We start from the raw sequence: 26,779 nt of genomic DNA on the forward strand, positions 1-26,779 counted from the left end.
AGCTACTTGGTTAATCACTGCTATTTAATATGACTTCCTTTAACACGATTTAAGATACATTTGAAGTTGAATATTTCATAACACATCCTCATAAAAATAACTTTTCCTAAATCTGAGGGAAAGTTTTTTTATTCAAATTATTAATTATTAATAGGTATTGAAATCTTCCTGAAATACAAGACTCAGCTGAAGAAAAAATTAAGATCGTGCCATCAGTGAAGAGTGTGGCATAATTATTGTTCAGCGCAATTTCAAGCGTTTTTTTTTTTTTTTTTAATGGAGCCTCTCTGTGCGCAACGTTTTAGGAAGTAGTGGGAATTTTGGAACGAATCGTAGATGTTGATCGTAAACTTCTGATTTTTGTTTCCAACGCTTCTTCCAAACTTTTTTTTTTCTCACATTGGCAAATATGAACTTAGAAAAACGCTTCGCTTCTCTCGACCCATTGTTCGCAGGCCAAACAGAAATAAACAAAAAGTATTTTGCGCGTTACCTAAAAAAAAAAAAATTGGTGAGAGCAAAATTTAAAACAAGCTCCGACATGTATACCCGACAAAAATACCAACGTAAGCTCAAGGAAATTAATTAAAAAAGTACAGTGTCCTTTCCAATAATATTAATGAGCTTAACACCAGGAGAAAACAAGCAATCAATGAACCGATATAAACTATTCGTGTACATCTGCGTTTTCTTCGGAGATACTTATTGTTACGAGAGAGCATGAGTGTAGTCTGTTTTTGACAAACTCAGCTGCGCAGCATTTCATGGTTTGGGCCTGTCAACAAGCTGAACCGCAGCAGGTGCTAAGATCACAGGACATGTTGCAGTTTTTTCTTTTATATTTTTACAGTTGAGATGTAAGCTTCGTTTTGCGCTCAAAATGAAAAGTTAGTCAACTTCACAGGGAGACGTTCACCTTAAAGGCGTGCCAGAAACCCGCTGGTGTTTCTCTTTCCCACAATTTACAATGCAACGATGACGTAAAACTGAGAATGTTTGTGAGTGAAACGACATCCTGGTTCTGACTTTCGCATGTATAAAATGACCACACATCGTCGTTTATTCGCTCAAGTTTCTGTCTAATGTACTACGATGGCAGTTAACGTGTTTACCATTCTTCAACTGATCGTCTTTGTCGCCATTGTATTTAATGTCAAGTGAGTTCCCTTTAATTTCCTCTGTTCTTCATTTCTCACTCAGGTATTCATCTAACGGCGAACTCATCACAGTTACTGGTATTATGCGTCTAGCGAATCAAGTGCCTTCAGACGAATTATAAATCCTAAGCTTAATCTGCTCATACGGATTGTAGAACAAAATAATTTGCCTTTTGCTTCATCTTAGGAAACTCCAATTAATAGGCATTTTTTTACGTTTGAGTTTCTGTTTTTTTTTACTCAATTCCACTATATGTATTACGTTGTTAATTTGCGGAGTTCGTGTAGGCACTGGAAATTATAACAGACGACGTTAAATTGTTCAATATTCTGACCTTTGTATTATATCGCATTTCAATTAAGAAATGAAATGTTTAATACAGCGTTTTCAAAAGGCCAACGAGCGTTCAAAATTACCAGTAAGTAAATAAACATTGAACTTTATATCCACAAATGATGTCCCACAATTCATGGAAAGGTTATTAAAACGATCAATGTTAATTTATTAAAACCGGATTCCTTATACTACAGCATATTTCCAGAATTGTTATTGATTATATCTTTCGTTGAGACACATTTACAAACAATTTATGGACAGCCTGCTTTGAAATATACTGGGTGAAACAAGGAGACGGTAGGCTCTTTAAATCGACCGGAAAATTTGGTTTCTTAACCTATCGCGCCACGACTTTGTGCAGCGTTGCCCACAGATGGTGCATTTTTTTTGTAAAATTTGCAAAGAGAGAACTTACCTGAGGAAAAAGTAAAGAAAGAAAAAGGCTTAGCTTCTATGGAAACACAGCGAAGCCACCGGTCTTCAAACAACACGGCGCCGTTTTGCACGGGAGACAAGAGATGGCGCAAGCGGTCGCGACGCCAACTGCCACCAACGAACGAGCAGAAGACGCCGAGAGCCGCCGAAGTTAGCAGACAGGGAACTGCAGTTCCTCGTTGTTACCGCGCCTGTTTTTGTTTCTGCGACTGTCGCCGCCTGCGGAACGCGCGTCGCTTGAGTCGAAAAGATTGTCTGCTAAAGACGCTGGCTCTCGGCGCCGTATGCTTGTTCGTTGGCGGCGTTCGTTGCGCCATCTCTTGTGTCCCGTGCGAAACGGCGCCGTGTTGTTTGAAGACCGGTAGCTTCGATGTGTTTCCAGAGGAGCTAAGCCTTTTTCTTTCTTTACTTTTTCCTCAGGTTAGTTCGCTCTTTGCAAATTTTACAAAAAAAAAATGCACCATCTGTGGGCAACGCTGCACAAAGTCGTAGCGCGATAGGTCAAGAAACCGAATTTTCCGGTCGATTTAAAGAGCCTACCGTCTCCTTGTTTCACCCTGTATATTAATATAAACGTAACATTATGTGCCGAAAAGGAAATAAAAAACTGGAACGAAAATATGAAAAGATTCAAGAGAATATAAATTGAAGAAGACACGTTTGCGTGGAAAGATTTACAAGTAAACATTATAAAAGGTTTATACACACCTTGTTTTAATGAAGTATTTGGAGATTGAGTTATGATTACCCAAAGTTAAAGATTTTACCTAGAGAGCAGCATATGATAATTTCAAAATAACAAAGGAGGCCAGTTGCTTCCAACCTTATTTAATGTCTTATATAGTTACGTTGTGTGTGGAACATATAAAATGGGTGACAAATATTCCGCCACACGCAAGCTTTTTTAAATTTACTCGATATTCAGTTGTAAAGAAGCTCTCCAATTCAATATTTCAGAGGATGCATTTAGCAATTCATTACGAGCCAAGATTAGATATCCACAAAGCTTGGATGTTAATTATCGCTGCGAAAACGATAACTAAATGTCTTCCTATGAGCGAGAATTAAAATTCAACTCATATAAGTGTTCTTGATTCAAATTTATACCGAATGATAGTCGAACGGGCGCAGTCTTTCCATCGCATTTATTAGACTCGGCAGACTTTAGACGATGGGCATCACTATAAGTTTTATATTTTACCAGAATCACATAATAAACTTTTTGAAATATTGCTTTTCTGGAATGCGTGGCCTTTATAGTATTGACGGCAGTTACAACTAGATGAAAAATGTTTTAAACTAATGTTTGCATTGCCAATTGACTTAGAGGTATCCCTTATAAAACATTTATATCTGGCCAGATCCGAAGATTTCAGATATGGTCAAATCAAAAATGGCCACACATAACCTAATATGGTATATCTGCCAGGTATAGCCTCATAATGCCAGATATAGTCCGATTTCCCTCGCCGCGTATGGAAATCCCAGATCTGGCTAAGTATGGCAATATTAGATCTGGCCAGACATATCAAAAGGACACAAGCCTTCAATCAGCACTTTATATGTTTTTATTGTATCCAATTCTCCTAAGTGCCCCGGCCTGCACTCGATGAATTATGGGAACGGCGGTCCTTCAGTTCCCTAGTGATCGCTAATTTTGACTAATTCCATGGCTATACAGTGTCGAATGTAATTCATAGTCACCCTGACCATGCATCCCATAGGGCTCAAGGACCTGTCATATGCATGCGATCCACCTTTCAACCTGACTGAGCTGCAGAAATCTCTTACAATATTATCATTCTTGCGATTGTTGTTTTAGCAGGAATTACTTAAAAGCCTCGAAATCACAAACACCAAGACCGGGATTTAGCTCGGATTCAGCAGAGCTGTTTGTAGCATTTTTAGCGTTTCTAACTTAATATCAGTCTCTTTGAAGCTGTACAAGAACGATGTAAGAGATATGGCTGCAGCTCATCCAGGTTCAAGGTTGGACAAAATGCACAGTCCTGACATTGGCGAGAATTGTCAAAACTGATATGACAAATACTTGGGTTCTATACACTTGTTCAGGGTGACTCCGAATTACACTCAAAACTGTGTAACCATAAATTGGTCGACATTTCCGATCGCTAGGCAGCTGAAGAAACACCGTCTCCATGATTCTTCGAGTACGGGCCGATGTGTTGGGGGGATTTAGCAAATTGCCTATTCGGGCGTAATGTTAACACTTCGAATTAATTAAGCTGTATTGAAATCCTCGTAAAAATTAGCACAAACAATCCCAAACTTAATCTTACCAAAGCTGATATTTGGGATTATTTGTCCTAATATTTAGCTCGCGAACAATGAGTCATTCACAGTTTGCTAAGAAAGCACTTTATTCTTTTTACTTTTTAAACTTTTTTATATATTGAAAATTAGCCGCCAGATAAGGCTGTATATACACCAGATAACTAAGTGTATACCTCAAATAAGGCTGTATATATGCCAGATAAGTCTGTATATATGCCAGATTAGGCTGTATTTATATTCCAGAAAAGGCTTTATATTCGCCAGATAAGGCTGTATATACTCCAGATAAGGCTGTATATAGGCTGTGTTGGAAATTGACTAGTGGAGGGCGATTCTGTCTCGCGCCTGTGACATATTTTGGTGAACGAGATCGTGTCTGGGACTGAGGACGAAGAAGAAAGGATGGCGCGTGAAGAGATTTTCGGGTTTTTGGGGCGACGAAAAAGCAGGGCAATTGTCGGGATGGATCTCACCGCGGTCATGTAAATATTAAACCAAGTCCTTTTTATAAGTCAGTTTGTGGCGACTCATTACGCAAAAGATGGTGCCGAAACCCGGGACTTCAAGCCAGGAACGACCCTAAGAAACCGTGAACGATCGGTCGACCCGGACTGACTTTCGAACGAACGACCACGTAAGAGATTCTTTCAACTGCCGGTTATTACCTACCCTGGAACGATATGGAAAGAATAAGAACGAAGAGGACGTCGAGACGAGCGCAAAACACGCGCATAATCCGAGAGGCGACCACTATTCTTCGGTCTACCGACGTGGAACAAATAGAAGCGACTCTGCGGAAACTGGACGTCAACTACGAAGAACTCAAGAAGCTCAACACTGACTTAGAACCATTTATTTCGGATGGAGATCTTGAGGCAGAGTACTTGTCAGTGATGGAGTACGAAGAACAGACAACTTCGGTTTTGAGTCTGCTTCGGAGTCGAGCGACGCAACTTCGCTCAAATGAACCGCCACGCCCATCAGCATCAGCAATTGGCTTCCACAACGAAGAAAGAGGCGAAAGGAGACGCAGCGGTGTAAAGCTTCCTAGGTTGCAGCTGCAGCCATTCAAGGGCGATCTTTCGGAGTGGCAGCCATTTTGGCAACAGTTCAAACGAGCTGTGCACGACAACGATGATCTGTCGAATGGCGAGAAGTTCCAGTACTTGAAGACGCTGGTAAACGGACCGGCGAGAGCTTCCATCGCCGGTCTCCCAGTAACGGACGCCCACTACAAGGATGCAATCGAAAGTTTGACAAGACAATTTGGAGACGCACGACTAATCCAGAAGGAGCATCTTTCGAAGCTTCGCGATCTTCAAGCTGTAACCTCCTCAACCGACACAAAGGGGCTGAGAAGGCTTTTTGGTCAAGTGCAAGCCCACGTACGAGGTCTTCGAGGGCTTGGAGTCGCACCTAACACGTATTCGACCATGCTGACAGATATTGTCATAAGTGCACTCCCGTCCGAAATCGTGGTCGACTATTACCGACGTATTGGTCACTCCGAAAGCAAGGCGGTCTTCCAGGATGGAGGAAACATGGCCTCGACACTATTTCTGCCAACGTCACTGGAAGAACGGTCTTCCTCATCCGGTACTGCGAGCACTGCGGCGCCGGCCGCGACACCAACATTACGAGTTGAAGATATTCCAACAGGCCGACGTCTTCCGGAAGGCGAATTGGAAACCCTGATGGAATACCTACTCATCGAGATCGAGAGCAGAAAACGATTGGGAGTCATCGATGATTGCCCTGAGAAGAGGAATAGCAGAGAGCAACAACAGAAACGAGCTTTCTTACCATCCTCTTCGGTTCTGCATGCCAAGGCACATGACACAAAGAAGTGCTTCTTTTGCGGAGCCACGAACCATGATACAGAGCTCTGTTCCAGTGACATCTCTTTGAAGGAGAAGAAAGCGAAGCTTTCTGGAGAAATGCGATGTTTCCGGTGCACACTAAGAGGACACAGATCAAAGGATTGTCACAGGAAGTTGTCCTGCACTACCTGCACAGGACGACATGCAACATCAATGTGTGATCCCACTTGGAAACCTTCATCGGGCAGCGGCGAAAACCAAGCCATCACTACTAGCGTTCAGAGCACCGGCAACAATAATGCTGCAGGCTTGCTGGACGCAGAAATTCTTCTGCAAACCATTCGGGCCTGGGTAGTCGGATGTGGGCGCAGTGTGTGCATACGTGCTATCTTTGATGGCGGAAGCCAGCGAACGTTTATTCGCGAAGACATTTCACGTAAGCTGAATCTGAAGGTGTTAGGTTAGACTAACCTGCGTTTGAACACCTTTGGAAGATCGACTTCGATACCACAACAACGAAGGTTGGTTGAAGTGAAGATGCGCAGTCAGTACAGTCATGAGAATTATGTTATCGAAGCGGTCGAAATACCATTCATATGCAAAGACGTTGTCCAGGTACCTGTGGATCACAAGTTTGTCCAGAGCATCGAACAAGGAGGAGGCTGCATAGCAAATAAGCTTCTTCTCTTTGGTATGCCAACGGAACCAGGAATATGCCTCCTTATTGGCTCAGACCAACTGTGGAAGGTCACGACCGACGAGATGCGGCGATGTGAGGGCAATTCCAGTCTAGTGGCCTTCAACACCAAATTTGGTTGGACTTTTCAGGGACCAGCATCGCTGCATAGCTCTCTTACTGGATCTACTAAGACAATGATCTGAGCGCTACAACTTGGGACAATTGAAAACGCCGAGGAAAATACCTTGAGAAGCTTTTGGACCCTGGAAAGCATAGGAGTAATGGATAACCTGTATGACGCGGGTGAAGAACAAAACGCGGTGTGGAATGAGTTTGAGCGAACTATCGTAAAAGTAAACGGACAATACGAGGTGAGCTTGCCTTGGAAATCGAACGCAGGCGAGCTTAACGATAACAGAGCTGTAGCGCTGAAGCGACTAGAAGCTTTGCAGAAGCGACTCTCACGAAACGAGTCTCTCTTGAGAGATTATGAGAATGCCATGTGCGGCTATTTCAAAGCTGGACACGCGGAGAAAGTCAAACCAGGGTCCTCGGACAACTCACGTATCTATTACATGCCTCACCAGGCAGTGATTCGGATGGATTCTGAAACCACAAAACTAAGAGTGGTGTTCGATGCATCATCACATTCGCAAGGAGTTGCCTCACTGAATGACCATCTAGAAAAGGGGCCAAAGATGAAGGCCGATTTGGTCGAGATTCTTATACGTTTTAGAACATACCCTATCGCTATCACAGCCGATATAGAAAACGCCTTTTTACAAGTAAGCGTGCAGCCTGATGATCGTGACGCACTGCGATTTTTATGGTTTGACACTGCTGAAGTACCGGCAGAGGAGCACCAGGTTGAAGAATGGCGGATGACCCGCGTGCCGTTTGGAACCTCGGCGAGTCCATTCCTACTTTCGGCAACTCTCAAACATCACCTGCAAAGCGTGAATGGAGAAATGAAGGAAGCCGCAAGTCTTCTTCAAAAGTCTTTTTATGTAGATGATTTGCTTGTCGGAGCTCAGACAGTAGCGGACGCTAGGCACCTTCAAACCCAAGCCAATCAAATCGTGAAAGAAGCCGGCATGATACTTCGAAAATGGGCTACAAACTCCAGCGAACTCCAAGAAGTGATCGACGAAGGTAGCCTGGCAACAGACTTATCAGAACCAAGAGGGGTCCTTGGTTTGAAATGGAGACGGGATAATGACACTTTATTGATTCCGGTAAAAAATATCCTGAACTTTATCGACAGTAACGACAGGACGAAGCGGGGAATGCTACGGGCTGCAGCAAGGGTTTTCGACCCACTCGGGCTCGTAGCACCCTTTGTGATAAGAGTGAAGATTTTGTTCCAGCGCCTATGGGAACGCGGACTCGATTGGGACAGTGAACTTCCAGAAGACCTCTCAGGAGACTGGCAAAAATGGTGTAAGGAGCTTCCACAGATAGAAGACATAGTGACCAACCGGTGCATCATGAGCACACGAAAACAGCATCCCAATACTGTACAACTCCATGTCTTCTGTGACGCTAGCCCTCTCGCTTATGGAACCTGTGCGTACCTGAGGGTTGACTACATGGATGGAAACGTAGACGTCAGTCTGGTGTTCGCCAAAACACGAGTAGCTCCTATAAGGCGGTTGACACTTCCTCGTCTCGAGCTTATGGCGGCCGTGATCGGTAATCGAATTGGCAAATTCCTCAGAAGGATACTGGAGTTTCAGGAGACATTCTTCTGGACCGACAGCACAATCGCTCTCCATTGGATCAAGGGCTCGGCCTCCAAGTGGAAACCTTTCGTTGCTAATAGGGTGACTGAAATTCAATCAGGAGGGGAACCAACAAGTTGGAACCACTGCCCTGGACCAGAAAACCCAGCTGATTTAACAACAAGAGGAACCACGGTAGAGGACCTAAAAACGAAACAACTATGGTGGAAGGGCCCTAGTTGGCTCTCAGAAGACCGAACAACTTGGCCAAGTACGAATACAACCGAAAAGATGTCGACCGAAGTAGCAGAAGAAGAACGAAGGTGTAAACCTCACGTGCCACATATACTAACCGAGGAAACGACACCGCTCTTGGAGTTAGAGCGATACAGCAAACTAGAACGTGTTCTTCGAGTTACAGCGTGGATCATGAGGTTCTGTAAGAACTGCAGAACACCACCAAGTAAAACGGGGGGTCCTCTGGCCACAGATGAACTTGAGAAAGCAGAACTGTTTTGGATTAAACGAACCCAAGAGGAATCCTACACCAATGAGATCAACGAACTAGTGGAAGACAGAAGTTTGAACGCGCAATCCAGCATTATTGCTCTCAGTCCTTACCTTGATGCCAACCGGCAACTGCGACTCGGAGGACGACTCCAAAACAGACACGAACCAGTAGAAGTCAAGCACCCACTAGTGTTACCCTCTGGGCATCGCTTCACAGAACTTCTGATAGACAGCATGCATCGACTTACATTCTATGGAGGAATACAAGACACCGTAACCCAGTTAAGAGAACGTTATTGGGTTCCCAGAGCTCGGCAGACGGTGAAGAGGGTTATTAACCGCTGCAACGTCTGTGCTCGGTCAAGAGCCCAAAAGGCATCAGCACCAACTGCTCCGCTTCCAGCAGAGCGCGTAAATGAAGCAGGACCGTTTGAAATAGTAGGAGTGGACTTTGCCGGGCCCCTCTTGGTCAAGTCTGGACACGGCATGGAAAAGGCGTACATCGCACTATTTACCTGCGCAGTTACGCGCGCCGTACATCTAGAGTTGGTCACATGCCTGGCTACTCCAGCCTTCCTCATGGCCTTCCAGAGGTTCACAGCCAGGCGAGGAATACCTCGGGTGGTGTACAGTGACAACGCCTTAACTTTCAAGAAAGCCTCCAAGGAAATTTGCGACATCTGGAACGTGCTCAATGACAAGAAAGTGCACGAACACTACTCCGAGCATAGGATACAGTGGAAATTTATCGTAGAGCGAGCCGCCTGGTGGGGCGGATTTTGGGAACGCCTAGTGCGCACCGTGAAAACAAGTCTTCGAAAGGTTCTAGGAAGGAACAGCTACGAATTTGAAGAACTTACCACCATCCTCCACGGAATTGAGGCGGTCGTTAATTCAAGACCTCTCTCATTCCTACATGCGTCTCCCGACGAACCTGTAGCGTTAACTCCGGCACATTTTCTGACAGGAAAACGGCTGACAGCTCTTCCAACCTCAGCTATGGAGGACCTTCAGCCATCTACTAGGAGTGAAGTCACTCGGCGCTGGAGGCATCGGCAGCGGCTACTAGACCACTTTTGGCAGAGGTGGCGTAAAGACTACTTACTTCAACTCCGGTCAGCACATGAAACGCATTGTCGTAAAGACAGTCAAGTAAAGGAAGGAGACCTCGTTCTCGTCGAGGACAACAAGACTCCAAGGCATCTATGGCGGACTGGTCGGATCCGAGAAGTTTACCACGGCCGGGATGGAATTGTGCGATCCTGTGCTGTGAACATGCCGAGGGAACAAGTACTGAAAAGACCACTTCAGCTTTTGTACCCATTAGAACTGCATAGTGAATGAGCGATTCCCTCGCGCTCATTTTGGGGGGAATGTGTTGGAAATTGACTAGTAGAGGGCGATTCTGTCTCGCGCCTGTGACATTTTTTGGTGAACGAGATCGTGTCTGGGACTGAGGACGAAGAAGAAGGGATGGCGCGTGAAGAGATTTTCGGGTTTTTGGGGCGACGAAAAAGCAGGGCAATTGTCGGGATGGATCTCACCGCGGTCATGTAAATATTAAACCAAGTCCTTTTTATAAGTCAGTTTGTGGCGACTCATTACGCAAAAGGCTGTATGTAATCATATAATGTTTGATATGGCCAGATATGCCCCAGATATAAAATTTCCATGCGGGATATTCATAATTCAACTTTAGCGTTTTTATCTCGTAATAAAAAAAAACACTAATAGAGGGCTCAGGAACTTCCGTTCAAAATCACGCATAACAATGTGGCGCAGACGTTTTGCATTAAAGCCGACAGAAAGAATAGGAAGCTTAGGGCAGAGGGGCAACGGATACTTCTTCCTTCATCTCGCAACAACAGAAATTCAGTGAACCTGCTAGCGGAATATTTTAAACCTACCCCTGCCAAGAATCATAAAAATGAGAGAAAAAGAAAGCAAGTGAAGGGAACGATATCGTAAATAGAGAATAAACACGTATAGACCGAAAAATTGCATTGTCGGATTTAAGATGAAATGCAATTGTGCCACATCCGGAGTAAGGAATTAGAATTATTGAAGGCAACGAAATATTAATTAATAATTAATTATTATATTATTATAATAATATTAATATTATTGAATCCTTAGAATTATCGAAGGCGACTAAATATTATAAAATAACTTAATTTATCCAGAAGGATTCTATGATTTATCTGCCAAACTTTTTATTGCGCCCTCACAAAAGACTTGTTTACTCGAACCTCTGAACACAGCCACTGCACGTGCTGGAGTGAATGTGATATGAGATTAAAAGTTTCTGGCGAAGCCTTTGAAACTTCCACCCAAAAGAAACATCATAAATCTTCTGCTCTTCGCATGAGAGGAACGCATAGGCACGCTTGACTGTGCATTTTCGAGGTTTCTCGCTCGAGCTTACACTATCGCAAGCTGCTTAAGGCGAATCAGGCAGGAGAATACCCCGTTCACGCTGTACCCGGAAGCAAGGGCTCTTAAACGATGCACTAAATTATGAATGTATTGAAAAACGAAAGCCGTTTACAACTCCCTGTAACGCCGAATCGGAGTGCAGCTCTTGAGGAGGAGGGGGGAAGGGTACTGAGGGGAGGGTATACCCCTCCTTCCTCCGTGACGACCCCAGGTCACGTGACCTGGGGGTTCACGTGACCTGGGGGCCATGTGACCTAAGAGGGGGTCACGTGACCTGGGAGGGGGTCACGTGACCTTCCGGTGACGCCGGCGGCAACGCCGCTTAAGTCGGAAACGGGTGCCTAAGAGCTGCGCTCTAAAATGGCAAAACGATCGCTCTCGTTACCTCTAGTTGAAGTGTTTTGCCGTGACGGCCAAGAAGGAATCTCTGCAAGGTGGATTTCAGATCTCCTGGATACCTAGCCTTGACTGCCCAGGTAGCACAGAGTTCTGGGCCAAAATTTGGCTTTGGCTGCGAGTTTAGGGCCTGAAAAGCCCGAGAAGCAAAAGTATACCAAACCTGCCCTTCCTTGGCAACTGTCTGGGCATTTTGGCCCTAATTCGCCAAACAAGTCTCAAAATTAGGCTTCACGTCCTGCCAGTTCGGCTGTCATCTGGCGTCTTTGGGGCTAATTCTACCGGGCAGTAAGGTAGGCTTACTGCCCGGTAGTTCGGTTGATATTTGGCATTTCTGAGTCAAAATCGCCAAACAACATGCCAAAGTTAGGCTTCACTTTTTGATATTTCGGCTGTGATCTGGCACCTTCGAGTAAAAATCGCAACAGGCGTGCCAGAGTGAGGCTTACTGCCTTGTAGTTTGGCTGACATCTGGCATCTTTGGGCCCAAGTCGCCAAACAAGTGCCAAAGTTAGCTTTTCTTCCTGATGGTTCGGCTGTCAGCTGGCAACTGCGGGCCAAAGTCCTCAACCAAGAGTCAGAACTTGGCTTACTACCTTGCAGTTCGGCTGACGAGGTATTGGATGTACGCGGGTTGCTACTTAATTAAATAGAAATCAAGTTTTATTCTGCTCGTAACTTTTGATTTTAGTTTGTGTGTCTCTTGATATCTCCAGGCGAAAGGTTAGCTGAATGTCTTGCCGCTGCTGGACCAGGCTTTGCAAACGCAGATTTCGCCGGATTCTTGTATTTGCGTGTAGCTACACACGCCAATAGAGGGACGCGCTTTGAGACTGATTCGACGTTGCAGAAACTGCTGCCCTCGAGCAAGCGCTGCGCGAGACTGATGTGCGCACGTCTCCTCAACAGGCATCATTATTAGGCGGCGCATTGTAAAAACTAGTGAGCTTTGTGCGCTTTTTGCGTTGTGATTGAGCACTGTCAAATCCTAGAGATAACAAAAAGCGAAAACGACAGTGGCTCAGTGGTACTGCTCCCCCTTCACACTCGGGGGAACTAAGAATCCTGGCGGGTACGATTTATTTCAAAAGTTAATTTGAAGCACTTGTAAGCATCAATCGAGACATTCCTTTCCCTCACTGTCGTTCACTCTTCCCTCCCCTCCCCCCCCCCCCCCCCGCCTCCCCTCATAACTAAATGGGACACTCAAGTCTCGGGTACGAGGCGTGTAATGTCTTCCCGTTCAGACAAACATGTAGAGGGAGCTTAGCTGCATTGTTCGTTCCCCTTCGACCTCGCCTTTTGCTAAGCCTCCCCACCTGCGTTCGTCTCTTCGTGTGGCTTTCAGCGAGCGCGACAGCCGCAGTAAGCAAATCAGAAGGGTGGAGCGAAACGCGTGACCTCACTCCGTAGGACGCGTAGCACAAAAACGCTTGGACGAACATTTGTCACGTGAATCTCTCTGTCGCGCTGATAGCGTCTTTGGGGCTGTTGTTTGCGCTGTTTGCCAAGTTATCGAACTAGGCGGGCCACGTAGCTCTGGTTTCCAAGTAGAGATGTAAAATTTCCGGAAATTTTGAAGGCCGGAAAAAACGACGAAAAAAACAAGTGTTTTTCCGGAAATTTTGGAAACATTCGAAAAATATTCTCAACAGCTATAATTCAGTAATGATTCGAAATATATCGACAGAGGTCCACAACCGCAAGATATTTCCGCCAGTTTTACGGTGAACTATTATATTATATCACAATTTTTAACGTTTACGACAACTTTTGTCAATTTAGCTGAGCTTTGACTACTCATCTGGCAACAACCGATAGCACCTACGCAGTTCTTCGTTCCCGCCGGTGCCGTTCGCGCTCTCGACGGGCAGTCGGAGGAGCCATATCACTTTAGCTTTCCCAGCCCCTTAGTGAAAGTTCTGAGCATCTTACTCAGGTGTGGACACTTGCCGTGGACCGTGGAGCTGTCAAAACTGTGTGCTGTGCGCCGTGGAGAGGTCAGCCAGGGCAGCTATAACGCTTTAGCTTGAACAGCGCCGTTTCCGAAACCTCGCGCGCATCGTTCTCGGGTATGGACTTTCGCCGTGGATCCGTGAAAACTGTGCGCTGTTCGCTATGGTGAGGCCGCGCTCCAACGTTTGGAGGAACTTTGACGTGCTAAACAGTGGTAAGGGGCCAGCGGTGTGCAGATTTTGCTGTGCCAAATACGAATTTCCCAACGCAACTCGCTTGCGGCAGCACATCGAAAGATGCTCGAAGTGCGCCCCGGACATCAGGTCTGCAGCATCGGACGACCCGACAAGATCAGAGTCCGGGGCATGTCGGTCCAGGAGCCCATCTGTGGAAGTTTTACGGTCAGAGCGTGCACCTGTGGAAAATGAAAGCACAAGCTCTCAAAATGAGGCCGACAGGCCTCAATTTGAGGGCCGACTTCTATAGAAGCGTTCGTTGACAGAATGACGCAAGGGTGTCAAAGCAAGCTTGATGAGGCGCTGGCTCGAGCGATATATGCCAGTGGAACGCCTTGATCAGTTACGGAAAACAGATACTGGCGAGAAGCGTTCAAGCTCCTCAGGCCCGCATTCGTGCCGCCTTCCAGGCATTCTTTAGGTGGACGACTCTTGGAGGCCGAGTATGCCCGAGTGATGACGCAGGTGGAAGAGAAAGTCAACGCCGCTCTGTGCGTCACTGTACTCACGGACAGCTGGACCAATGTACGGGGCGAGAGCATCTTGAACTTTGTGTTGGCTACACCGAAGCCTATTTTCTACAGCGCCGTGGAGACGGAAGATCACAGGCACACAGGAGACTACATCGCGGGAGAGATTGTGAAGGTTGTGGAGAAAATTGGAAGCGACAAGGTTTTCGCTCTTGTTACCGACAATGCAAGGAACATGAAGGCCGCGTGGACGATCGTCAGTCTGCGCTACCCTAGCATCACTACTCTTGGATGCTGTGCTCATGGACTAAACTTGTTGCTGTCGGACATGCTCAAACTGGTGACATTGCAAGAAGTTTGCAAGAGGTCCAAGACTGTAATCAAGTATGTCAGAAACTCTCACGTGGTTGCGGCTCACTTTGCTAAGAGGCAAGAAGAGTGCTATGCTGGAAACCAGACCACATTAAAACTACCAGCTGAAACTCGCTGGGCGGGCATTTTGATGTCACTAGAAGGCTTACTGAAGAACAAAGAAGCTGTACAGAAAACTGTGATCGCTGCGGAGCTTCAAGTGAGCAGGGAAATAAGATCAACGATATTAGATGAAGACTACTTTTGGCGAGATGTGCAAAGCACCTTCCACGTGTTGCAGCCAGTTGCCCGTGCTATTTCCGAGGCTGAGTCAGACACTGCTGTCCTCTCAGACGTCCATGAGATCCTGTTCAAAGTTAGAAGACAAGTCGAAGAGGCCGTTCCAAACTCTGCCTTGACAACGGGCGAAAAGGAAAGAGTAGCAGAAATCCTGCGTGAGCGACGCAACTTTATTTGCCGTCCAGCACATGCTGCCGCAAATTTGCTCTACCCGAAGTTCAAAGGGCGGTGCTTAAGTGACGAAGAGGTACGCCACGCAATGGACTACATCACACAGACAGCAGAAAGGATGTGTCTCGATGTGGGAAAAGTGTTGTCAAATCTCGCCGAATACCGGGTCCAGTCAGGTGCTTGGTCGAGGAAGGCATTGGAGGACTCGGCGAAGCATATTCCACCGTCCACGTGGTGGCAAGGGCTGTATGCCTCTGAACCCCTGGCACCAATTGCTTGTCGCCTTCTCCAAGTCCCGCCCTTCTCCGCTGCGTGCGAACGAAACCGGTTGAAATTCAACGGTGTCCACAAGTAGGAACCGACTCAAAGTACACAGAGTGCAGAAGTTGGTGTTTGTTCGCTCCAATCTCGAGCTCAGGAGCCCTGATCTGAAATACCACGACGGAGATGACTCAAGTGTGGAGTCAGAGTAGTCCTAACTAACACACTGCTTTGGAACATCCGTCTTAATTTACAAAATATATCTAGTCAACGCGTGCATATCTACCTCATCCAATGTTGGTTTTGAAGTTTGATCCTGTACTCTTTAATGCAGAACTAGTTGTACCCTTAGAAGGGAAAAGGGTCATGACAAAATACATCAATGTTGTTAAACTTCACTCCCCTTTGAATATGATTATTTAACGTGGCATTAAAACATGGCACTACCTTCATGATAGTACAAGAAGCAATTAATATCTTCAATGGTTGACATATGCGACTATATTTCGCCACTCTGCTGTTATGTTATTTAAAGCTATGTTCATGCTGGTGCGGTAGTGGAGATCCGGCTGTAAATTAAGAGTCTCGTATATTAACTTATTGACCGAGAAAAACGCCATAGAGGACTTAGAAACACGGCTTCATCACATGCGGACACACTACCAACAAGCCTCGGACAGCACTGTCATTTCTCCTCCGTATAAGGCGTCCACACTGAACAGTAAAGCAACGGTCATTCGGGATGGTTCCTGCATAGTTTTTAGACAACGCAAACGGTGCAACGACGGGGCGAGGCGGCAGACAACCCGAGGTGATTGTGTTTCCTCACTTACCCCGCCGTCGCGCTGTTTTGTTTTCATAGGGGCTGAAAGATGTATTATGTTTAGTATAGCGTGATTAAGTTTCCGCCTGCTCTGCCGGCTAAACTCAATTCAGAGGAGCGTGATGGCCATTTTCCCTTTCGATGAGGTCAGCGATATCAATTATAACGTTCGTTGCAGAAATTTGCTTAATAGATTTGTTAATACTTCAAAAACTTGGATTTCGGTTTTTTTCCCGAATACTATGTTGGGGAAAAAACCAGAAAAAACAGTTTTTTTTCCAAAATTTCCGGTTTTTTTCCGAGCCCTCGCATCACTATTTCCAAGTGAGCTCTTAGTGCTCTGTTGCCTTCGGACGTTGCAGACGCGGTCGTGCTTTTTGGTTGCAAACGGCCAGGATACTAGATAACAGAAAGTATAAAACAGAGAGAGGACGAAACACAGACGAGTACATTCTTTCAACTCTCAACAAATTTTTTAACCTTCTTTCTCGACTGTATTTTTGGGCTGGCCTAGTCGGATTATTCATCCTTCAAGGATAACATGATATAGTTTTTATTAGTAAGTACACTGAAAGCTTGCTTCTGATAGCAGGTCTGGTTTCCTCCGAATCTTCGCAGTTTTTTTTATATTTTTTTTTTTGGTTTTGTTTTGCATAAAATTAATGCTTATTCTATTTCTTAATTTGTTTTTCATTTTGCAGAGAAGTATGACCTTTGTAAATATGTCGAGAATATGCTGTGCGTAATGATAGTGATTTAATAAACTTCTGCGAGCGTTAGAAAATACTTTTGTTCGTCCGTGTATGGTATTGATATGCGACAAATAATATGCAGCGTTCTAAACAACACAAACTTGCACGACATCCGGCCAATACGGAGCAGACGCATCGTAAAGTATTCGCACGATAACGCGCAAATGTCTATAGGCCTTTGGCCGATATTGGAATCGACTTTCAGCCAGTAATCGCACTACACTGCCAAGTATCGCCGTGCTGCTTCGGAACGGAGGAGATGAGATCTGACCATCGCGTTTACAACGCTTATATAATTTAAATGTCTTCTGGAGCTCGTGAAAGAGCACTTCTGTGGCATACCAGAGAGTTTTCGAACTTCGGCAGTCCTCTGTGTCCTCTTTGGCACTTTTGTCACTGCTTTGACACGCCAGTGCCTAGCCAGAAAAGAGCCGAAATTCGCCACGCGCCGAATCCGCAAATCCGCAAATAAGGATTTACTTCGCAGTGATTGCTCATGTCTGGCACTTACTTTGGCACAACTGTGGCGAACCAGAGAAAACAAAAACTTTGGCATGCCCGAAATACCTAAATTAGGCGTTGCTTTGGGAGTTTGGGCCAAGTATGGCATTGACTTCGGCGCTCCTTTGGCGGACCAGAGAAAAGTCGAAATTTGGAACGCCCTAGGATCGCCAAACTAGAGACCAAAGTTGGGCCTCTACCTTTGCAAGACCTTTGTCCAAGTTGGGCATTTTTCTAGCGTGTCACTTGTGTAGCCTCTCAAGTTTTAAAACAAAACAAAAAAAGGAAACCAGAAGGGGCTTGACAATGCCAAGTTTAACCGTTTTAGAATGAGCACTCTCGAAGGGTAACACCGATCTTTTTTCTTCTCTATTGAAATTCCCAGCATAGCACTGATGGAAGAAGGTTTAGGCGGATCTGTAGGTATTGTAGCACTCAGACTAAGGATCTTTCTTCGTGAAAGTGTCGTCATCCTCTCGCCTTGGTCCGGAAACCAACTCGCTCCGCCGTTTATTACATAATGGTTGTCGTTCGTTGTCATTCGTCATTATATTGCGTGTTTCTCCTTATTGAATTCTCTTATTAAGGTTGCGCGACCGACATAATGAAGGATTGCCACGAGTACGGCACCCTTCCACGGCTCATTATGTATGGGAGGTCGGCTAATTTTTTGTCCATATCTTGTATTCAATGGACGAAGACACGAATACAGGACAGAGAATTATTCGAAGTGGTGCTATTTTCAAGATTTTCTAAATTAATTTAGCCTTTAGTTTGTGAGTTCCCTCTGTACTGCAGTGGCAGTGTAACCCATAAAACCGATAGTAAAAATATAGTTATAGAGTATTGTTAATTAGCCATGTTACCAATGGAGTAATTCATTATCTAAGTATGTCGACCACCATAACTGCTTGGCGATTAAGGTGTCCTTGTAACACTCTACCCGATCTAGAAAAGGAATGTTCAAATTGAAATCAAACAATCGCTATGCTACATAGGTGGCTTTTTGAGGTAAAATTTTCGTGTAAAATCGGACGTGAAAGGGACATCCGGTCAGTGCAAGGAAGTTACACGGCCAAGGAGACATAACGTAGTGAGGTAATCATTACCATAAATGAGATAATTATCTAAAATGTTACAATAACTTTTAGATTAGCAAAAATAAACATGATTGCTTTACTAACTATAAGACAGCGGACCTACAATTCGTTTTAAGGTTACTGCACTATCGCTCCTCCCAGGCGCTGTAAATTATTATCGTATTTACAGAATTATTGATGTTGGATGATGCTCAGCAAAGTAAAACTTTGAATAATATCATTATTTTTCTACAATTGCAGTTAAACTTATTCTAGCAAATATACAACGTATCATGACGATCAGCCTCTTACATTATGTCCTCCTCGCCGTAAAACTCACATGACCACGTCAGTGCAGCTTTCACGACTGCAATGAACAATCTTTAAAGCCTAAAACAAACATATGCACATGTACTGAAAAACATAGTATTGTATAAACCAAGTATTATTACTTAATAAATATACGTACTGTTGTAATTTTTGAATCTCTAGAAACCTGACTATTGTCCCAAGTGGTTTCTTAAAGACTCCAAATTATCTTTTACTATAGTGCCTCACCCTAGAATATTAACCTAATAACAAATCTAAACCTCTTTCCAGCCTCCATTCAGTTTCTGCTGAATCAAAAGAACCAAGTGCCTCCGAAGAATCTGGGAAGTCAATCGAGTTAAAATATTGCGAAACAAACGTAAGGTTAATTTAGCAGCGTTCTAAACAAACATTTTTCCTTCGTGGAGTAGTCTTGTTTTACTCATTGATTATGTTTGATCGTGAAAAATACTATTACAAGACGTGAAACTTCTAAGTTATTTATGGGTGCAGCCGTACCGCCTGTGCGCGAATGTTCTAGAGTTAGCTTTTATTGCATTGTAAGTCTGACGTAAAAAGTGGAATTATTAAACAAAATACCATAATTTTAAGCTCATTTATGAATATATACTAGGTGGTGAACATTTTATTAACACTTTGCCGCGTACATTGACGGAGGTGGCTGGGTACGCGGTTGGAAGAGAAACGAGATGAGACCCCTTAATGCCTCTTTTTTGGTTTCTCTATCAATGCTGTTCTTGAAAGTTTCGGTTTATTCTTGGCGGCAGACTAGTACTGTACGCATTACAAGTAATCAAATTACTTGTAATCGATTACTTTTTGAGTAATTTTGTAATCAGTTGATTACGTTTATTAGGCAGTAATCACAAGAGCAATCTGATTACTTTTTGAAGTAATAAAAATTACTTCTAACCCTTACTATTTTTCCACGGGTCCCCGGACACACCTTTTTTTCTGAAATTACAAATATAATATTTGCTTCTTTTTTCCCAATAGTAAAAACAAGACACTTTTGCGGAGCTGTAGGAAACGAGGTCAACCCCTTTGTGTGTATAGTTTCTGTAGAATATCCGATTTTGTTTTTTATTTTCGAGCTGGTACTGGGATTGGGAAGCCCCAGGAAAGCCCCAGGAAAGCCCCAGTGCGTGACAAAGGCCATTCAGGGCGACGTTTGAGGGAGTAGAATGTAGCTTTGTAAGTCCTTCGTTCAAACTAGCCCCTTACGCACACACACACAGAAATAAAAAAAAAAACAATCCTGCTTACGGTACTTACTCACAGCCCATAGGAGAACCAGAACCGAAGAACGGCTAATGCGAGTGCAAAATATAACAAAGCCAGTTCAAATATACGTCAAGATCAATATTTCCCGTACTTGGTCTTTGTGACAAGCAAAGTTTCGAGGTTGGAAGTAGTTCATAGTTATGAGCGCTAAAGATGTAAGTCTTCACGCAACAAAGTAACCGGAAAAGTAACGGTCACTTCTTAAAGTAATATCCAATTACTTTTGCTGTCGAGTAATCAAGTAATCTAATCGAATACTTTTTAGCCAAGAGTAATAGTAATAGTAATCGATTACTTTTTTAGTAACGTGTACAAGACTCCTTGTTTGTCATCGGGTGTTCTGGTTCAGAACATACATGATTGGTTATGCAGTGCTTCGGGTCAGTCGCCCGTATGTCGCTGATGCAGAATGATCGATACCATGGGTTCTTCTTTGTAGGAAAAAGTTCGCAATCTTCACAATTTATTTTAAGCCCTGCAGTGGCCTTTAATTTTCTTTGTGGGACAATAGCTTATAAGGAAGCATTTTCTCAGCATGTGTATGTAAGGAAAGCTTTACGGAAAAATATATTAAAAGGCCTCTCACCGTGTTGGGCTTCAAATACGCCAATAAGCCGAGTGCGTAAAAACATTAATCATGGTTTGTTACCAGTCAGCTCGTTTAAAAGAAACATATCATTTCTGGCGAACGGGAGCATAGTTACGCAAAATAGATGAGGGCTTCATTTTTGTGATTCCAAGACCGAAATAAGACATTTCTAATACTACGCAGTATGCGGAATCTGGGACTGAAACGCGCACTTATATTAGACAATTTTGCTTCCATATATGAGCAGACGAGGAAGCATCAAAATACAGTCTTATTATTCCTATTCCTAGGTGTTTGGCTCGTTCAAACCAATGTGCAGGAGTCAGACTGTTTAACGAGCATTAATTACATCTAAAAGCTTAAATTTCTTGGGCGTTTTTGTATTCCCGTTGTAACTTTAATTTAGTAAAATAGTGTAAATGAGAAAATATTGCTTTATTAGTTTTTAAACTTACACTAGACTTACTTACACTAGACCTCTGAATTACGAATTAACCTTCCTGGAGAGACATGTTAATTCTTTAAGATAACCTTAAATGTAGTTAAAGAGTAAATAAATTCTATGGTCATACGCTACATAAAGCTCAGCTAAACTCACAATTTAAAACGCGTTTTTTTTATAAACACTCTATTGCATGTTTGGTTTTGATGAGATCCCAAAAGAAAGGTATTATAATTTGTTTTACGAATTGAAATAGCGACATCGCGAGACGCTTCCTTTCAGTTTTACGAACTGCCGCAACTCTCGTCTTACGAACTAAAAAAAATATTTTTATTTTAAAGTTGGAACATTTCAATTTTCAGTTAAAACCTTGAGATGGCGTTACTACAACTATACACTTTTGAAAATAACCTTGACCCACATGTTTTTGTTTTTTTTTGTATACAGGCATGTCAAATAAGGCTTGACTATTAGAAAATAGCTATTCCACTAGAAATTTTGTATCAATTTGTAACCTAAAATTGTTCAAACCAATTATCGCCGAAATGTTCAGAAGTCATATTATATACTCGAAGCGTAAGTAGTCATCACACCTTGAGGATTATATAAAAATTGTCTCAGGTGAAGAGTACATCGTCAGATTTGAATTAAGTCGATTAAACTTCGGTACCAAGTTAAGACTGAGAATTTCAGTTTTAAGCTATCTTTGAGAGTTTAATTTATCAAATTAAAACATCATTTATTACGTTAGCCAGAGATTGAATGAAAGAGATATCTTAAATGTAAATTATTTTTACAAAGAAATTACCTCCATCACTGACCATCAGTCTAATGATGCCAACAAATTATAATGTTTTTTTAGGTAGGCTAAATTGAATGTCCTTAATCGGTTTTCCTCTAGTAAAAAAATATTATATGAATAAGTAAATTTTGGTCCTACAAACACATGCTCAAATAACATCATATAAGAGCAAATGAGAAAGTATTAAGAACATATAATAAAAATATAAATTTACGTATAAAGTTATAAGAAACTTCTCAGTGTCTTATCACATCTCGTACATACTTGTGTTTCTTATATTATCGTATATGATAATATTTTATCTTACCCGTGTATTGGACCAAGAACTTATTTACACAAAGGTTTTTTCACTAGGGTTCTTTCATGCACATATTCTTATAGTGTACTCATGTATAAATCTATGTACTCAATTACAGCCGAAAGTTGCGGTGTTCATAGGCATATTGTGTTTTATGCATGCACAATATATTTTCTTTTATTGATTTGTATCGCTTGTTTTTTTCTTCAAATCATTTTAATATGTTCCTTCAAACGCAATGCCAATGAGCGCTTTTAGGGTGAATAAAAAGAATGCATAAACATTTTTTATGCCTTGAAGCATATTGTTTGGCTCGTCACAATTGTTTTAGTATAGATATTTCGGTATATAGGCAGTAGACGTAATGGTGTCCTTAATTGTGTGTTAATGGCCCTCTAAAATCAGAGTGGCACTTTCAACCCCGTTGTCTACTTGTATATGTGTACGTTTTTTTTGTTTCTTTTTTACTTAGCATAACGTATTTCTATAGCATCGAATAGATCACCGTCTGTATTCGACATGCGGGATAAGCATTTCTGGCAATATAGATCATTAAATAAAAGATGCACGTACAAACTAGATCGCTTGTAATAATATATAATATTCCGCCTATAAAAAAAAGTTTAAATCCAGCTGGGTTCCTCTGAAGAGAGACATGTGACGAAATTTCCTAAAGAGCATTACCTTTTGATGTTTATTTCTGTGTAACGCAATGAGAATTGTAATTCCGTATTTTTTTTTTGTGTGTGTGTAAATGACTCACATATAGCATATAAACTTCAAGCGTTTCAATGCTATAGAGGGAATCCGTGATTCACTAATGCCAAAATTCAGATGAATATAAATACGAATTTATCAAATCCGGAAATGAATGCCTCACACTCATCGCACATCTAATTTTCTTTTCATTTCAGTGTACAAAGACAGACGGAGAGTGGTGCGGATGCACTGATGGCTGCATCTGTGTACATGCTGGTGACAGCGACGAAGGTCGCTGCTTAGATTTAGGTGACACTGTCATCGACACACGAGGAGGTTATTACTGAAATTGACTGCCTTCGTCGCTGACCGAACTTGCCCCGCGTTCCCCAAGAGAGCGAAACAATGAACCTACAGCGCTTTAATTAAGATGCTGTTATGCACTTATGTTTACATAAAAATATTGAAATAAAATTAGTGAATATATAACGCAAGCATTAATGAATGATGAGCCTTCTTATTCCAGAAATAATCTGAAGTAATCTTCATTGATAAATTTAGATTTACCATTCATAAAACATTTAAACAAAATTAATATTTTATCCTGATTCAAGTTTACCTCATATGATAACAATATTTAAATCATATTTGTTCAGAAATTGGGTTTCAAACATTCCAAATTGAGTAGATAGCTCGTGTTTCATAAGGTGTTGGCGAAGAACGCGTGATAATTTAAAGCATCAAGAAACCTCATTACCGTTGTTTTTCCCATCGAACGAGATGTGCCGTGTTTGGGGGGAGGGGGGGGAGAAAGAGGAAGTTGGAAGGGGAAACCGGCTTATAAGATTGTCGTCCTGGTGGCCGATCAGATAAAGATAAGTAGCCAGTTTTATATCACGGTTTTCCGGGAGGCGGGTTGTTAGGACTGTCCATAAATCAACGCATTGACGCGCTGATGAAATACCCCAACCCTCCACGCTCGATGACGGCAGGTCGCCCAGGCCCGGTCAGTCCAATAACAATTTGCCTTGACATTTCCCGTGCCTGGACGAGCAGTACGGGGGATTTTGTCGCTTTCATACTTTTGATATATGTAAAACAATAAAAAAAGTGGGCTGTACTCAAAAGAGATCATGTACCAACTGGCTTACCTTTCACTACTGATATACAAAATTCACCTACAAGCTGAGACTCCGGTAGGAGCTACATTCCCACTTGACCAATAGCCACCTCCCGCTCATCACCTGACCCGGCTCTCTGTGCGTGGGTATCGATGGGAGTGTGATCACGTGGCTAAAGAAGGACAAAACTGGTCCAACGACGACTTAGCTTCCCCTGCGGCAACAGTGCAGGGTTGAACGGAGTATAGTTGGTGCAATTTGCGAAAATAAAATCTCTAGGGAACGGGACAAAAAAGGAGAGACAAACAAACCGCTACAATCAACTGATCTTTAATGGGGGAAAACACAAATGTGTATTCTTCTCGCCTTGATGACGTAATCTACTCAATTTTCTTTTTGAGTGTCAGATGTAATGACGGTGCATCAATGCATCTTGCTCTTCCTGCAAACCTGGTGCTAAAAGCATCGAAAATCTCTCTTGTGTTTTTGTTAATTGTTTGTACAGGATCTTTTTTTTTCTCTCAGACTGGCAACAATTTTTGTTGCCGGCTAAGGTGCCGAGACCTAAAGGCCCTCGGCTATTAAGACGTGCCATTTATTGTGCATTTTAGTTTACAAAATTCCCCAAAACTTACCACAGACTGGGCTTATTCTCATCGTGTGTAGGAAACTCAGATAACGCACGCAGCCGAGAAAATATGGGCAAACATCCGGGCTGCCATGGCATTGCCGTGGCAACGCTGCTGTTTGCTCTATGATTTCAAGGCAGCGTCCACCGTATTTGTGTCGAACAGGCGAGATTTTGAGCCAAACACCTGCCTGACCAGTAGGCGTGTAGCGGTCGCCCTCCATATCGCGCCAGGAGCGTCGTCTAGAGCGACTCGTCATAGCCCGGCTTTGGAAGACGAGCGTGTCAGTCGTCGTACGCACGAACGCTGAGAACGGCACTGTGGGTTAAGAAAGCTGTCAAGCCCTGCTTCCAGCAGGTGTTCGTTTCCCTCCAGCGCGATGAGAATGCGGGTTCGAATCAAAACTTCTTTGGATGCGCCAAGCGTATCGAAAGCCAGCCGCGACAGCGAGTAGACGAAGCAGACCGCAGGCATGGGGCAGACGGAGCAGACGGAGCTTAGGTTTGATTTAGGTTGGATGTGAGTTCATCAGTGCGCAAGGCAGTCTTATTGGGTTCTTTTTCCGGCGTCACTGGGCATGACGTCATGCCCGATCCTGCCATACTTAAATCTCCTTGCGGTCATAGCGTTACTATAATGCACGCCAGAGGTTCAACTGGCACTGGTGTTTATGAGACTTCGGGGAGGCAGATTGAAGCAGAGAGCAACCAGTCTACTTTTGCGGTTTTCCTGTCCATTCCTATGTAAAAACGCGCGTATATTTTGTCTCTTCGCCGGAAAATAACATGTAACTATTTTGTTATTTTGATCGTACGAAAGAATAGGTACCTTCATCAGCATTGTAAAAGTGATGTTGTTTTAGATAACGCATTTTTATTCATGTGTGACCAATGCTTAAATTCGCTATATTTCAGGCCCAAGCCCTTGTTGCAGAGCAAACGTGCAAAAACAAGCGACGATTCTAAGCAAAATAACAATCGAAAGCGATATAGTGTGTGTGTTCAAGTCTCGCCAGCATTTTGGGGGCGCTTATATATTGCTAATGTGACAGTCCTGTCATTACACAAAAATGACCCAAGTTGCATTTTTTAAAGTAGTTAAAACTTTCATGACGAACGTAAGTCATGACTTGAGTTTCCTTTTGTTATTTTCAATGCCGGGCAGAATTTATCAGACACTTGTTCTCAAACATTTTGAGCGTGTGGGTGGCTTTTTGAACGTAGAACAAGCATCTTTGCAGAAAGAACAAAGCAGTACGTATTGAAAATCGGACGTTATTAGGTGGCTTGCAATTAATTTTTATCATACATGCACAAGGATCCGGTGTTACGGCGTAGTTCTTGCCGTCTCTCTTAGTTTTCTAGATATCCTTCGCTAGTTTGACACGCACGTATATCCCCCATCCTGAAAAGCTCCGAAGTCGCGTTTGCGCTTATACTGTCCGACATTACACATAAATACTTGCACGAAGCCGTTTTAGCACCGTTTTTAATGCAGTTAATTTAAAAGGAAACTGTTGGAACTGACTAATTATTTCGTCGGCGGGACTGAGAAATCTTCCAAGCTACCCAGTATGTACAAAATATTCGGGATATTCGCTCTTATAATCGAGTGCCAGGAAAAAAATGCACTCACTTTTTCCCATAGAAATGCATTACCGGTAGTCACTTTTTGACTGGTTGCTGTCTGCTTCAATTTGCCGCAGCAAAATAGAGCCAGTTGAACCTCCAGCCGATATTATAATAACTCAACAAGGTAGAGGGACTTAAAGACTTAAAGCGATAAACCAGCGTTCCGGTCTGCAAACGGAAGGAACGCCCCTCCTCCCCCAGGCCGCTGCCATTGTACTCAAAGGTGACTACATCTCCCGTTACCACACCAAGTACGTGACGTCACAGG

The 26,779-nt window shown here is 43.3% G+C and overlaps 1 protein-coding gene across 1 annotated transcript; it reads left to right on the top strand.

Moving 5' to 3' along the window:
* Positions 1-1,092: 1,092 nt before the first annotated feature.
* LOC115325467 (evasin P1124-like) lies at positions 1,093-23,477 on the top strand. The gene is made up of 3 exons (XM_029986187.2): positions 1,093-1,157; positions 19,287-19,374; positions 23,346-23,477. Exons 1-3 carry the CDS (start codon positions 1,093-1,095, stop codon positions 23,475-23,477), a joined length of 285 nt encoding a protein of 94 aa, XP_029842047.2.
* The last annotated feature ends 3,302 nt before the right edge of the window (positions 23,478-26,779 follow it).

Source organism: Ixodes scapularis, unplaced genomic scaffold (assembly GCF_016920785.2).
Source record: "Ixodes scapularis isolate PalLabHiFi unplaced genomic scaffold, ASM1692078v2 PGA_scaffold3__209_contigs__length_174095766, whole genome shotgun sequence".
Taxonomy (NCBI): domain Eukaryota; kingdom Metazoa; phylum Arthropoda; class Arachnida; order Ixodida; family Ixodidae; genus Ixodes; species Ixodes scapularis.

Excerpts from the sequence above, each read along its gene's own strand:
- LOC115325467 (XM_029986187.2), top strand. The coding sequence starts at position 1,093 with ATGGCAGTTAACGTGTTTACCATTCTTCAACTGATCGTCTTTGTCGCC. Across the intron at positions 1,158-19,286 it reads GCCATTGTATTTAATGTCAA|CCTCCATTCAGTTTCTGCTG; the intron begins GTGAGTTCCCTT and ends ACCTCTTTCCAG. Across the intron at positions 19,375-23,345 it reads TAAAATATTGCGAAACAAAC|TGTACAAAGACAGACGGAGA; the intron begins GTAAGGTTAATT and ends TTTTCATTTCAG.